This window comes from Oncorhynchus kisutch, linkage group LG1, assembly GCF_002021735.2.
Source record: "Oncorhynchus kisutch isolate 150728-3 linkage group LG1, Okis_V2, whole genome shotgun sequence".
NCBI classification, from domain to species: Eukaryota; Metazoa; Chordata; class Actinopteri; order Salmoniformes; family Salmonidae; genus Oncorhynchus; species Oncorhynchus kisutch.
Window position 1 is genome coordinate 67,644,403 of NC_034174.2, and position 16,394 is coordinate 67,660,796.

General features: G+C 40.2%; 1 protein-coding gene across 1 annotated transcript; it reads left to right on the forward strand.

The window, feature by feature from the left end:
• Positions 1–11,795: 11,795 nt before the first annotated feature.
• On the forward strand, positions 11,796–15,719 carry LOC109866622 (melanin-concentrating hormone receptor 1-like). The gene is made up of 2 exons (XM_020455757.2): positions 11,796–11,856; positions 14,495–15,719. The coding sequence occupies exons 1-2, from the start codon at positions 11,796–11,798 to the stop codon at positions 15,517–15,519; spliced, it is 1,086 nt and encodes a 361-aa protein (XP_020311346.1). The 3' UTR covers positions 15,520–15,719.
• The last annotated feature ends 675 nt before the right edge of the window (positions 15,720–16,394 follow it).

Below are 16,394 nucleotides of genomic sequence, written 5' to 3' on the forward strand. Positions count from 1 at the left end.
TCTAGTTTGCTCTGTTTTTTTGTAATTCTTTCCAATGTGTCAAGTAATTATCTTTTTGTTTTCTCATGATTTGGTTGGGTCTAATTGTGTTGCTGTCCTGGGGCTCTGTGAAGTGTGTTTGTGAACAGAGCCCTAGGACCAGCTTGCTTAGGGGATTCTTCTCCAGGTTCATCTCTCTGTAGGTGATGGCTTTGTCTCTCTCTATGCAATTCAAAGGGCTTTATTGGCATGGGTAACATGTTCAGATTGCCAATGCAAGTGGAATACATGATACAAAAAAGTGAAATAAACAATCAGAACAGTAAACATTAAACTCTCAAATGTTTCTTGAAGAATAGAGACATTTCAAATGTTATACATCTGGCTATGCACAAAGTAGTTTAAGAACAAAAGGGGAAATAAATAGACAGATGAGTATTGTTTGTATTTAAAATGCCTTTTTTGCTTCACTGGTTGCCCTTTTGTGGCAACTGGTCACAAATCTTGCTGCTGTGATGGCACACTGTGTGTGGTATTTAACCTTATAGATATGGGAGTTTATCAAAATAGGATGTGGGTCTGTGTAATCTGAGGGAAATGTGTCTCTAATTGGCATTGGCAATGCTCCTTATCACTGCACTCTAGACTCCTCTGTAAACTGGTCATCTCTGTTCTGCCAGTCACATTCTGTTAAAGGTCCCCAAAGCACACACATCCCTGGGTCGCTCATCTTTTCAGTTCGCTGCAGCTAGCAACTGGAACGAGCTGCAACAAACACTCAAACTGGACAGTTTTATCTCAATCTCTTCATTCAAAGACTCAATCATGGACACTCTTACTGACAGTTGTGGCTGCTTTGCGTGATGTACTGTTGTCTCTACCTTCTTGCCCTTTGTGCTGTTGTCAATGCCCAATAATGTTTGCACCCTGTTTTGTGCTGGTACCATGTTGTGCTGCTGCCATGTGGTGTTGCTTCCATGTTGTTGTTATGTTGTGTTACTACCATGCTGTGTTGTCATGTGTTGCTGCCTTGCTATGTTGTTTTCTTAGGTATCTCTTTATGTAGTGTAGTGTTGTCTCTCTTGTCGTGATGTGTGTTTTGTCCTATATTTTTATTGAATTTATTTTTAAACCCAGCCCCCGCCCCCGCAAGAGGCCTTTTGCCTTTTAGTAGGCTGTCATTGTAAATAAGAATTTGTTCTTTAACTGACTTGCCTTGTTAAATAAAGGTTAAACAAATAACAAAAATAAGACATACATTTGGCAAACGGTTAGAAAGTGCATCTCAATTTCCACCTCATTTTGTGGAAACTGAATATTCCTTCATTTTGAATATTCCTTCATTCAGTCACAGTGATCAGGTATTCTGCCACTGTGTACTACTCTTTGTTTAGGGTCAAATAGCATTCCAGTTTGCTGTTTCTTTGGTTAGTGCTTTCCAATGTGTCAAGTAATTATATTTTTGTTTTCTAAAGATCTCTCTCTCTCTCTCTCACACACACATTTTTGTATGAATATGCATGTGTGAAGAGTAGAAGACAACATTTAGTTTGGCTCTAGACCTCACCTGTTGTAGATGTGTCATAAGGTGTAGGGACTCCGTAGCAGGGACTACTGGGCCATCTAGTGGTACAACATTTGAATAAATTGTGAAATGATACAGGAGAAAAAACATGCAGATAATTTGATAGGCTCCATACAGATAATTGCCAAAATAATGGAAACACTTGAATAAATGAGGGATACAAAATATATTGAAAACCAGTGCTTCCACACAGGTGTGGTTCCTGAGTGAATTAAGAAATTAACATCTCATCATTCTTACTACCCTGCAACACTACAGACATCGGACGTCCAGCATTGCCAACAGCAATCAGCAATCAGCAACCCCCACCCCGGAGGAGCTGCAGCACACCTGATAAATATAAATACATGTGCCAACGTTATAGAGTTACTGTGGGTGTTCAGAAATAAATGAAATAATTCATAATAGCCTACTACACCACGAGAAATTTAGCCACAGACAAATAGCTTATTTAAAAAATAGCCTAACTGCGGAGTGCAGCCCAATAACAAGGCATAACCTATAGCCGGGAACACGCAGCAAATCTGTCAGTGAACAAAGAACATGCAGACAAAACTGGCCTTTCGCAATATTTGAAATAGTCTTCAATTGCAGGAAAGCACAGGTTGGAAAGATGTAGGGTACAAAATATTGTTTTACTAAGTAAAGCGAGAGAGAGAAAGGCTTTTGCCACGAGCTCATATGCCCTCACCAGCACGCGAGTTGTGCATCATTGGGTAAATCAGTGAAACTGGAAAGCATTTTTAGGACTATAATTTTTTCCTCATATTGTAGAGTTGGATGACCGTTCAAAACGAATTTTCCCAGTAGGAAATTGTTTTTCCCTGCTTTCCCAGTTGTCTTGAACACACTGAAGTCGGAGATTTCCCAACTCCTAATTCCACGTTTTTTTAAACGCGGCATTTTAAACGATTATGCCAAAGTCTCCAGTCATGTAAGATGACGAGGAATTGCATGAAATGCGTTTATAAAAGGCCCGACATTTCTCGGAAACTAGGCCACAACATTTTTTCCCCATGTGTGTAACTTCGATAAGTTCCTCTACTCTACTGCTCTGTGTCACTACGTAAACGTGATGACATGTATGCAATGCTTTATTATAAAGGTGATTTTGTTCTAATGCATTCCGGTACCTCAGATCTCCTAGTTTAAAAAAAAATGATTGACGAGAAAAATAATGTCCAATCCATTGGGTATCTCATCTCACCCTCATATTCCATGCCTTGAAATAGGCATATAGATGGACTAAAAGTGCATTTATATTGTAAAACTTCTGACAGCCAACTTTCTAACTCCATAACTTTTGGACATTATAGCACTGCAGAAGGCATTAATCATTGAGCCACTGTTAGTTTTGCACTTAAGACATGACTCTGCTTATATGATGTACAATGTGCACATTTTGTCTCTTGTATATTCAATTCTGTACATTAGTTTAGTTACAGGCCGGCTCCAGGCATAAGCGATATTAACGGTCGCTTAGGGTCCCTTGCCGCTCCAACCGACCCCATATATATATTGTTTTGGAACTCAGTCGAGAAAAGTGGAATTACACAAGGTGCAAGTTCTAAATGTTGTGTATCAACAGTTTCTTGTTTTGTCAGTCACTGACAATTAGCCATGTCAGCTAACAAGTTTTTAATTGTAGTAATCATGGCCGAATACCGACCGGGCATGCAGGACATGTGCCCTGGGTCCCTGACCTCCAGGGGGCCCCCATTGATTTTGTTATTCACTGTCACGGTGTATAAATGATTGGAGACAGGCGCAGGAATACGTAATAGGGGGTTTTAATACTCCACCCAAAAATACAACATGCCATGAAAGGCATAGGGAAGAAGCCCAAAACAAACACGTATACAAAAACACAGGGATGTAACCCAAACAAAAGAGCCAGGTAACACCTCCAATAAATACACGGGACTAGACCTGTAATAACAAGTGCACAACAACACACGGGACTAGACCTGTAATAACAAGTGCACAACAACACACGGGACTAGACCTGTAATAACAAGTGCACAACAACACACGGGACAAGACCCCTAATAACGAGTACACAATGCACAGGTACTCACAAGACCAACGGACATGGGAACAGTAACCGACAAGACAATGGTGAACAGAGGGCACATATATACAATTACTAATGAGGGGGAATGGGAACCAGGTGTGCGTAATGAAACAGTTCAGTTACACCTAGAGGCCGGTGATATAGACCTCCGGAGCTGGTGCACGGAATGAGCAGCAGTACCGGCGGAATCCGTAACAGTCACTCTCACTCACATACCATTAACATGGCATAAGTCATGGCAAAATGTGTTGAATTGCATGAAATAATATAATACAATTGTTACATTTGCTCTCCACCCTATGGCAAAAATGTGTAGAACTGCAGAAAACTTGCTTTAAAACTGCAAAAAAATCTCTGCACCATGGCAAAATAGGTAGAATTGCATGAAATGTGTTATAGAACTGCAACATTTTCTCTACGCCCCATTGCAAAATGTGTAGAATTGCAGGAAAAAAACATAAAAAACGTACATATTTCACACATTTTGTTTGCCCACTTGGTGAAAATGCCCCTCCACCAAATCTCGCTTAGGGCTCACAAAAGGCTACCGCTGTACCTAGTTAGTTATGTTCCAACACTCTCTTCATCTGTGCCAATATCAGTTATTTTTAAGTCTTGGTTCCAATAGTTTATATTTTTTTCTAAAAGATAGGCTTTCTGCAGGGTTATGTATATCTTACCTATCATATGAGTATCATTTTCTGACTTAAATAGAAGTCCCTCATATTGTTATAGTGTTCTTAACTGTGAAGTTGTTCATGTTCTCAGCTCCATCCTTTGAAAACAGACACGTGAAACGATTCTGGGATGAGCATGCACGTCTTCATCAGACCAGAGAATCTTGTTTTTCAGGGTCTGAGGGTCTTTAGGTGCATTTTGACAAACTCCAAGTGGGCTGTCATGTGCCTTTTACTGAGGACTGGCTTCCGTCTGGCGACTTTTCCATAAAGGCCTGATTGGTGGAGTGCTGCAGAGATGATTGTCAATTCTGGAAGGTTCTCCCATCTCCACAGAGGAATTCTGGAGCTCTGTTAGAGTGACCATAGGGTTCTTGGTCACCTCCCTGACCAAGGCCCTTCTCCTCCGATTGCTCAGTTTGGCCGGATGGCCAGCTCCAGGAAGAGTCTTGGTGGATCCAAACTTATTCATTTAAGAATGATGGAGGCCACTGTGTTCTTGGGGACCTTCAATGCTGCAGAATTTTTGTTAGTACCTTTCCCCAGATCTGTGCCTCAACACAATCCTGTCTCAGAGCTCTACAGACAATTTCTTCAACCTCATGGCTTGGTTTTTGCTCTGATATGCACTGTCAACTGTGGGACCTTAAATTGACAGGTGTGTGCCTTTCCAAATCATGGCCAATCAATTGAATTTACCACAGGTGGACTCCAATCATGTTGTAAAAACATCTCAAGGATGATCAATGGAAACAGGATGCAGCTGAGCTCAATTTCGAGTCTCATAGCAAAGGGTCTGAATACTTATGTAAGTAAGGTTTTTCTGTTTTTTATTTTTAATACATTTGCTAAAATTCTAAAAACCTGTTTTCTCCTTGTCATTATGGGGGTATTGTGTGTATTTATTTAATACATTTTAGAATAAAGCTGTAATGTAACAAAATGTTGAAAATACTTTTGCCATTCTGTTATGAGTTTTGTTATTATTTTATTGTTGTAATTTATTACATTTATGGATCTGCAGGGGACTTTTCAGATTTTCCTAGTTTTAATATAATCAAAATAACTACTTGATCCATGGAACTTGGAAGCACTGAATTGAGTGAAGTAGGGGAATTACTTTCTCCCAGAATGTCAAATAAAATGATATCATCTCCACACAAATGTCTTAACAGTGTCTAATATTTATGTTCGGGTGATTTATGTTCGTATGTTGCATCCTAAGATGCTGGATTCTTCTGCTGAAGACTTATAATAAACTTATAATAAACAGAACAGATTTATTTCATGTTCACCGTAACACATTCCAGTCGGCCACTCTCTACAGTGTCTTCAGCCCAACTCACCAATCCATCGTTGAACTTTACCCGCCCTTGTATCGCATAATCCAATCACTTCAATGCCAGAACGGAAACCCCATTGTCATTTGTTCATTCAAATAACTGAATCCCTGCATGGAAATCCCACTGGCTATTTGCAACCATTTTAAATCTAAACTCATTAACACATAATACATTTCTCAATACACCACATTCTATTTTTAGTGATCATTTTTCTGTTTGCTGATAGTTACTTTTTGAAGGGATTTGTTTGACAATAAGATGAAAACATCATGATTGGTTGTGTTCATGCCAAATAAAAAGGTAATATAAACAAATATACAGTTAAATGACATGTCTTTACTATTAGGCCCCGAAACTCACAGTATAATTAGCACTATGTTCACCACCATCAACAAAACACCAAATGGAGTATGTGGAAGAATGGTGTTGCATCCATAGCAATTAGAACACTCGGGATCTCTATGGTTGCATCTTTCCAATAGAGTTCCAGACACTTGTAGGCATTGTCTGACGTTTGATGGCGTCACTTCTACGACACACAATGATGCCAACCAAGGTGCATTGAAGCTGTTCTGGCTCTTGGTGGCCCAGCGTCCTATTAAGCTGCTTTATGTTGATATTTCCTTTATTTTGGCAGTTAGGCTACCTGTAAGTTCCCAATTCGTTTGAAATTATCAATAAAACGTCACAATGCTTGGAACATGTTTGCTTTCATTTTGTCACTAAAAAAAGAAGGATGGGGAGCAATAAATTCCGGGATTGGATATGCTAGAGCGACAGAAATGTACAGTATGTTGGTGAAGGTATTCTTTCGGGCTAGGCTATTGGTCATCAAATAACAAGTAGGACCCCTCTTCGTGCTCTTAAAATGTCTTTATTGAGGTGCCATTGTGCCATGTTAGCATTAAAAAAGTACATTGGTCCTTGATCTTTGATGTGGCTGTCAAAATGTATTAAATACACACATCGACTTGTGAGTCAAGACAATACAGTCACATCTCAATGGTGCCAGTCAGCTAGACTTCTCAACAGAAGAGTTATCCTCGAAACTTCATCCTCGGCCAATGAAAGACGAAGAGACTATACAGTAGCGCCGTGCAGCTGCAGGAGAGTTGTCAGTCTCCTAGTAAAATACTTGAAGACACTGGGCGCCTGTCTCCACTCCATCAAGCGCGTGCCAACGATACGCTACTAATCAGCAAAGTCCACTACAAGAGCGGAAACGTTTATTATATTATCATGGATCTCACAAATAATAGTAGTACTAGAATTTTTATGTGCAAGATGGAACTGTAAATATTATTTGTTTTATCAGTGAGTTCTAGCCACTACAATATCATTTAAAAACAGCAAGACATTTGGGTTATTAACTGCTTGAGAATTTTCCCTGAGCATAAACACTTGATCTTTTTTTCTTTACCCAGATTTTATTGAGATTAACATCGGAAGTTATCAATGGATTTCTATAATGTGTCGGTATTGTATGATAACACCTCACCGGTTGCAGTGAAATCTGAATCTTCAACAGGTAAGCATTTATCACGGTTGAATATATTTGTACAGTAGGCTATTCAGTATAGCAATTAAACAGTAGAAACGTGTAATGGTCACTGCACTGAATGAAATCTTTGCTCGTTTAAAAAATAATTCATAGCCTACAATGATTTCACTTTATCTTATTATGGCACACATAATGTAGGCTATAATGAAAGCTACAGTCATCCTCTTTTTATTTTCGTTCGTTTTTCCTTGAAGACGTTAATGGTTGGTTTCCTTCACTGCTCTGTCTAACACTTGTTATTCAGAGGTAAATGAAAATCTGTCTAGTAGCTTACTGAAGGCACAGCTAGTGCCAACCTTTTCCTTTTTGACTGACTTGTTTTTCGTCGGAATGGTTCATTCTCTACCTTAATCTCAAAAGAGCCATGAAAATTCATGTGAACTTTTAGTTACCACACACATACAGTAGCAGCTATGTTATTGAGTAAAAAAAAAAATCTAAGATAGTGTATATAGCACATACCAAGGGCACTAAAATATGTATTACTGGGAAGTGAAATATCTTCACAGGTTTGGTTTATGGATAGCCTATACTGTATACGATGCATCACGCTTTATTACAATGTTCCTCGGCTGCTCGTAAATTCTACCAAAGTCCTGTCTTCAGTGTCTGGAAAGTCTGTTTTGATGTTGTCGGCAAGATGTGTTGATGATAATGGGGGGGGCTGTTTTCAAATCCAAACCGTGAGAGGTCTCAACAAGCCGCCTGATCCCGCGAGCTGACATGAATGTGGTATAGCAACACAGTGCCTTCAGAAAGTATACAAACCATTTGACCTTTCCACATTTTGTTGTGTTACGAAGTGGGATTAACATGGATTTAATTGTCGTTTTTTTGTAATCAATCTACACAAAACACTCTGTAATGTCAAAGTGGAAGAAAAACACAACTAGTCAACCCCGTGAGTCAATACATGTTAGAATCATCTTTGGCAGCAATTACAGCTGTGAGTCTTTCTGGGTAAGTCTCTAAGAGCTTTCCACACCTGGAATGTGCAAGATTTGCTCATTATTCTTTTCAAAATTCTTCAAGCACTGTCTGGTTGTTGATCATTGCTAGACAACCATTTTTAGGTCTTGCCATATTTTCATGCGGATTTAAGTCAAAACTGTAACTCGGCCCCTCATGAGTGTTCTTGGTAAGCAACTCCAGTGTAGACTTTGTGTTTTAGGTTATGTTCCTGCTGAAAGGTGAGTTAATCTCCCAGTGTCTGATGGAAAGCAGACAGAACCAGGTTTTCCTCTAGGATTTTTCCTGTTCTTCACTCCATTCCTTTTATTATTTATCTTGAAAAACTCCCCAGTCCTTAATGATTACAAGCATACCCATAACATGATGCAGCCACCACTATGCTTGAAAATATGGAGAGTGGTACTCAGTAATGTGTTGTATTGGATTTGCCCCAAACATAACACTTTGTATTCAAGACAAGCCACATTTTTTGCAATATTGCTTTAGTGCCTTGTTGCAAACAGAATGCATGTTTTGGAATATTTTTTTATTTTGTACAGGCTTCTTTCTTTTCAGTCTGTCAGTTGGGTTATTATTGTGGAGTAACTACAATGTTGATCCATCCTCAGTTATCTCCTATCACAGCCAATAAACTCTGTAACTGTTTTAAAGTCACCATTGGCCTCATGGTGAAATCCCTGAGCGGTTTCCTTCCTCTCTGGGAATTGAGTTAGGAAGGACACCTGTATCTTTGTAGCGACTGGGTGTATTGATACACCATCCAAAGTGTAATTAATGCTCAATGGAATATCCAGTAGGTGCTCTTCTTTGTGAGGCATTGGAAAACTTCCCTGATCTTTGTCGTTGAATCTGTGTTTGAAATTCACTGCTCGACTGATGGACCTTACAGTATGTCTGGTGTATGGAGATGAGATAGTCATTCAAAAATCACGTTGAACACAATTATTGCACACAGAGTCCATCCAACTTATCTGACTTGTTGAGCACATTTTTATTCTGCACTTATTTAGGCTTGCCATTAAAAAGGGGTTGAATACTTATTGACTCAAGACATTTCAGCTTTTCATTATTAATGAATTAGTAAACATTTTTAAAAACATAATTCCACTTTGACATCAATGGCTATTGTGTGTAGGCCAGTGACAACACATCTCAATTGAATCCATTTTAAATTGTGGTTATAACACCACAAAATGTGGAAAAAGTCAAGGGGTGTGAATAGGGCTGTTGCGGTGACCGTATTAACACTACACTGACGATCACGATTCATTGAGGCAGTCAAATTCCATGTGACCGTATAGTCACGTAATTAGGCTTCTCCAAGCTCTGACGCTGCTGATGGTTATTAGTAGCCTACCACACTTGCTAACTGGCATTCAGCACTCCATTGTCCCTCTAATCACTCTGACTTAAATGCAAATGTGATCGAAAATATAATCAAACACTTCATGAGAGCCCATGAGCTCATGCTGCGCAACATTTCTATAGGCTATGCAATTGGGGGAGAAAACATAGTGATGGCCTCTATTGAAAAGAGGACGATCCCATCAGCTTTCTTTAGGCTAAGCCTACTACATTTATTTCTCAACTTTCTTAATATTAACCACATTGCTTATCTTTACAACAGGAGTATAGCCTTCCTGGCTGGAATGAATATGAACCACAGAAAAACATCCTCCGTTCGCTATTTAAGTGCATAGAGGGGATGCCTCTGGGAAATTTGAGGCATTATCAAGTGCTTGTCAAATTGTGAATGAGAGACTGATGAAGTGTGTACAGCCTGCGTAAAAATAAAAATAAAGTAGAGCGCAAGCCTTTCAAGCAAATTTTTTCAAGTCATCATAAGAGTCACCTCATGCAGCCTTACAATGTATAAAAACTCTAAACACGTAGGCCAATGTTTGTAGAACAACTAAAGTTACATGAATAAATCTAAATGAAGCATATAGAAGTACCTATTTCTTTGTTAACCGCTCAGAACAGAATAGCCATATGTGCGCACTCCCTAAAAATGTTTGAAGAAAATATCATTTTTATTTTATTCAGCTTTGTTCAATTGTATTCTTCATACTACAAAGTAATATAAAATGAAGGCACAGAATTCTAAGCAAATCTTGTCTGCTAAATTAACTAGTGTAGCATACAGCCATTTGGCATATTTAGATCAGGACCTAACATAAGCATACTCAGAGTATGCTATTCTGTTCTTCTGAAATAGACTACATTTTCTTCATGTTTCTTTAGACCTGTCTAAAATAAATAATGGATTTATTGTGAAGGTGTAGGCTATATTTCATGGATTTATTAGACTTTTTAAAATGTAGATGTTCCAAAAGGTCTGCATCAGGCTATGTGTGCCAGGATATGCATCACCATGACACCAACAGTTATTTGCTTAACAATCACCAAAATGGTTCATATTTGCACCTTTTTTTTTTTTTGTTCATGGAGGAACCTATAATGGTTCAATGTAGCTACTGGTTCGTGGAGGAACTGTGGAGGCGTGGTTTAGAATGGGTGTGGCTTTAAGTTATATATATTTTTTGGGCCACCCGTTAGTGCAAATGTCATTCCTGTTCAACTGTTCTGTTGTATTGTCATCACATGTTAAAGTTAAACACTAACAGTTTTGTAGATTCAATGAAGTTAACAGAGGTGTATGAGTTGCATTAAAGCCTATCCAAATCCCAAAGTTGGAACAGTTACCACTATATGTAATCAGCAATGTTCATTTGAATATGTATACTGAACATTGATTTCAAAGATTTCACTGAGTTACAGTTCATATTAGGACATCAGTAAACTGAAATAATTTTATTAGGCCCTAATATATGGATTTACCATGACTGGGCAGGGGTGCAGATATGGGTGGGCCTGGGAGGGCATAGGCCCACCCACTGGGGAGCATGGCACAGCACACCATTATTAGTTTTCCTCCACAGAAGTGCTTTATTATAGACAGAAGTACTCCTCAGCACATGTGTAATGATCATGCTTTTTAATCATTTTATTGACATGCCAAGATTATCTTGGCAAAGGAGAAATGATCACTAACAGGGATGTAAACAAAATTTGAGAGAAATTAGCTTTTTGTGCATATGGAAACTTTGGGGATCTTTTATTTCAGCTCATCTAACCAACCCATTACATGTTGAGTTTAAATTTTTTGTTCATTATAGTATAATCTAATTTGTTCAAAACAGTGGCAGGAGGTGCAGCAGTGGTCATTCTATTTTTTACATGGAAAAGTCATATTGGTGTATTTATGCATTTATTCAAATGCAAATACTGAAGAGCTCAGTGACTTTCAACATGGCACCGTCATAGCATGCCACATTTCTAACAAGTCAGTTCATCAAATTTCTGTCCTGCTAGAGCTACCACGGTCAACTGTAAGAGCTGTAATTGGGAAATGGAAACGTCTAGGAGAAACAACGGCTCAGCCGCAAAGTGGTAGGCCACACAAGCTCACAGAACGGGACCACTGAGTGCTGAAGCTCATAAGCACATAAAAATCGCCTGTCATTGGTTGCAACACTCACTACCGAGTTCCAAACTACCTTTGGAAGTAACGTCAGCACAATAACTGTTCATCGGGAGCTACATGAAATTCCATGGCCGAGGAGCCTCACCCAAGCCTAAGATCGCCATGCACAATGCCAAGCGTCAGCTGGAGTGGTGTAAGGCTTGCTGCCATTGGATTCTGGAGCAGTGGAAATGCTAATTTGTCCTGGGATATAAACATTGAGTTGTTATTTTCCCTGAAATGCACAAGGTCCTCTACTCCGACAATTAATCCACATACAAAAGGGTAAAAGTTTGTTTTCTAGCAATCTCTCCTCCTTCAGGCTTCTTCTTCTTCTTTGGACTTTATATGGCGGTTGGCAACCAACTTTAATGTGCATTAATTACCACTACCGACTGGCCTGGAGTCTGGACCTCAGTTAATCTTTCAGTCACCCACGTGGGTATATGCTCTTCAAAACTAATGAGGAAATGGTACATGGGTATAGGCTACTAAAAACCAAAAAGGAGATGGGAAAGGCGTGACTTAAGCGTCACATATAGAACCAAGTTCTATTTTAGCGCCTGGCCACGCACGTGATCATTGATGCGCACGAGCAGTGTGGGTGCAATGATTGAATAACATGTACAGTTGAAGACGGAAGTTGACATACACTTAGGTTGGAGTCATTAAAATCCGTTTTTTCAACCACTCCACAAATTTCTTGTTAACAAACTATAGTTTTGGCAAGTCGGTTAGGACATCTACTTTGTGCATGACACAAGTAATTTTTCCAACAATTGTTTACATACAGATTATATCACTTATAATTCACTGTATCACAATTCCAGAGGGTCAGAAGTTTACATACAATAAGTTGACCGTGCCTTTAAACAGCTTGGAAAATTCCAGAAAATGATGTCATGGCTTTAGAAGCTTCTGATAGGCTAATTGACATAATTTGAGTAAATTGGAGGTGTACCTGTGGATGTATTTGCCTACCTTCAAACTCAGTGCCTCTTTGCTTGACATCATGGGAAAATCAAAAGAAATCAGCCTAGACCTCAGGAAAGAAATTGTAGACCTCCACAAGTCTGGTTCATCCTTTCCAAACACCTGAAGGTACCACGTTCATCTGTACAAACAATTGTACGCAAGTATAAACACCATGGGAACACGCAGTCGTCATACCGCTCGGGAAGGAGACGCGTTCTGTCTCTTAGAGATGAACGTACTTTGGTGCGAAAAGTGCAAATCAATCCCAGAACAACAGCAGATAGGTACAAAAGTATCGATATCCACAGTAAAACGAGTCCTATATCAACATAACCTGAAAGGCTGCTCAGCAAGGAAGAAGCCACTGCTCCAAAACCGCCATCAATAAGCCAGACTACGGTTTGTAACTGCACATGAGGACAAAGCTCATACTTTTTGTAGAAATGTCCTCTGGTCTGATGAAACAAAAATAGAACTGTTTGGCCATAATGACCATCGTTATGTTTGGAGGAAAAAGGGGGAGGCTTGCAAGCCAAAGAACACCACCCCAACCTTTGCTTCAGTAGGGACTGGTGCCCTTCACAAAATAAATGGTATCATGAGGTAAGAAAATCATGTGGATATATTGAAGCAACATCTCAAGACATCAGTCAGGAAGTTAAAGCTTGGTCGCAAATGGGTCTTCCAAATGGACAATGACCCCAAGCATACTTCCAAATTTGTGGCAAAATGCCTTAAGGACAACAAAGTCAAGGTATACAAAGCCCTGCTCTCAATCCCAAAGAAAATTGGTGGGCAGAACTGAAAAAGTGTGTGCGAGCAAGGAGGCCGACAAACCTGACTCAGTTACACCAGCTTTGTCAGAAAGAATGGGACAAAATTCACACATCTTATTGTGGGAAGCTTGTGGAAGGCTACACGAAACGTTTGACCCAAGTTAAACAATATAAAGGCAATGCTACCAAATACTAATCGAATGTATGTAAACTTCCACCGAAGTCGGCTCCTCTCCTTGTTCGGGCGGCGTTCGCGATCGATGTCACCGGCTTTCTAGCCATCGCTGCTCCATTTTTCATATGTCCATTTGTCTTGTCTTGTTTTCATACACACCTGGTTTTCATTTCCCCAATCAATCTAATTGTTTTTAACCCTCTGTTTCCCATCATGTTTTGTGTGTAATTGTTTTCATGTCATACGATGTTCTTTAGCGCTTTACTTTATTGTTCCGTGTTTTTGAGCGCGTTTGTTTTGTTGTGCTCCCGTTTTGGAACTTTAATAAAGTGCACTTTATTTATCTTACTCTGCTCTCCTGCACCTGACTTCGCCTTTAGACACACCTTGACACTTCTGACCCACTGGGAATGTGATGAAAGAAATAAAAGCTGAAATAAATCATTCTCTCTACTATTATTCTGACATTTCACATTCTTAAATAAAGTGGCGATCCTAACTGACCTTAGACGGAATTTCTACTGGGATTAAATGTCAGGAATTGTGAAAAACTGAGTTTAAATGTATTTGGCTAAGGTGTATGTAACCTTCTGACTTCAACTGTATATGTAGCAAAAAAGCTGTAAAAAAACTACAAGATATTTGTCCTCCGAAGAGGGAGGTGGTGGAGGGGTTAATAATTTAAAAAAAAGTTATATTATTAAATATATATATATTTGTATAAAAAGAGTGTACCACCTGGGTCACAGCAGCCAGGCTATGTAAATTGTTGCTTGACAGGTCTGGTTTCTAAGATATTTCATACTGGTACTTTAATAACATTCTCTTCTGCTGCTCTTGTGCCCCTATAGGTGGGGGTCATGATGCCTACTACAACAATGCCATCTTGCCCACCATATTTGGCATCATCTGTTTCCTGGGCATTATGGGTAACTGCATGGTCATCTACACCATCCTGAAGAAGACCAAGTGCCGCGCCAAGCAGACCGTTCCCGACATCTTCATCTTAAATCTGTCCATCGTCGACCTTCTCTTCCTCGTCGGTATGCCCTTCCTCATCCACCAGTTGATGGGCAACGGCTCGTGGTGCTTCGGCGCCACTATGTGCACAGTCATCACCGCGCTGGACTCCAACAGCCAGATCGTGAGCACCTACATCCTCACAGTCATGACTCTGGACCGCTACCTGGCCACTGTCCACCCCATCCGCTTCAACTACGTTCGGACACCGTGCGTGGCAACTGTGGTTATCGTTCTAGTATGGACGCTGTCGTTGCTGACCATCATCCCGGTGTGGATGTACACGGGCCTCATGCCTCTGCCTGGCGACCTGGTGGGCTGTGCCCTGCTACTTCCCGATCCGTCTACCAACATCTACTGGTTCACACTCTACCAGTTTGTCCTGGCTTTCGCTCTGCCTCTCCTCATCATCTGTGTGGTCTTTTTCAAGATCCTCAAGCACATGACCACCAGCGTGGCCCCCTTGCCCCCCAGGAACCTGAGGGTGCGCACCAAGAAAGTAACCCGTACGGCAGTGGCCATCTGCCTGGCTTTCTTCATCTGCTGGACCCCTTACTACATCCTCCAGCTGGTTCACGTTGGAGTCCAGAACCCCAACCCAGCCTTCTCCTACGCCTACAACATAGCCATTAGCATGGGCTACATTAACAGCTGCATCAACCCATTCCTCTACATTGTGTTGAGTGACACCTTCAAGAGGCAGCTCATCGTGGCCATGCGGCCGGTCCACAGGAAGTTCCGGGTCAACCCCACCAGCACCACGGAGGGTAGTGTTAGTCTGAGATTGACCACTGACAGACCCCAGCAGGATCAGAGCTCCAGGGAGCTGCTGCCTGCCAATATGGCCGACCACTGAGGCCTGTTGTATGACAATTTTAGTTTTGTTGAACCTTTATTGCACAAGACCTCTTTACCCAAGGAGACCTGGTGTGGCCAGTGGAAGAGGGTATGAGATCAGTGTACAAGAACGGTGTATGGGGACAATCTATGGAACAGTGTATAGGAAGAACTGTGTATGTCATCACTGAATTTGAATAGTGTACAGGAATGAACAGTGTTTTAAATCAATGTATGGACCCGTGTACAGGGTAGGGTTGCAAACATCCGGTAACTTTCCCCAAATCCCCTGGTTTTCCAGATATCTGATTTGAAAGATTCCCTGAATCAAGAAGTAATAAGCAGGAAATCCAAAATACTCCAACCAGGATATCTATAAAACTTTGTCATTTTGGGAAAGTTGGCAGATTTTTTGCATCCCTAGTTTTCGCAAACCTAGTAAGTACAGTCCGAGACATTTTATTGGATCACTGTATGGGATCAATGATGTATGTCTACATGGGAACAGTTCATGGATCGATCAGAATAGAAGAATACAATATGTGTGGCATCAGTGAGTAGGATCAGGCTGAGCTTGAGAGGAGATGTTTAACATAGTCAGGATGAGATTATTGAGTACCGGCCAACACATGGTACTCAGTACAGTAAACATAGGTACTGAAACATGATATTCAGTGGATAATGGAAAAGTGTGAGAGTCAAGATGATTCATAGCTAAATGTAAATACATACACAGTCATAAATTACCCGCATGAGGATGACTAGTTTGATATTGTATCATTGTAATTCCAATTCTTCATGGAAGGCAGGTTTTAGCACAATCCCTTACTGTAGTTTTGGTTTGGCAATCTAGCTAATGTATGTTAAATTTCATTTCAATGTACAATGTTCACA

Excerpts from the sequence above, each read along its gene's own strand:
- LOC109866622 (XM_020455757.2), top strand. The coding sequence starts at position 11,796 with ATGAAATTCCATGGCCGAGGAGCCTCACCCAAGCCTAAGATCGCCATG. Across the intron at positions 11,857-14,494 it reads CGCCATGCACAATGCCAAGC|GTGGGGGTCATGATGCCTAC; the intron begins GTCAGCTGGAGT and ends GTGCCCCTATAG.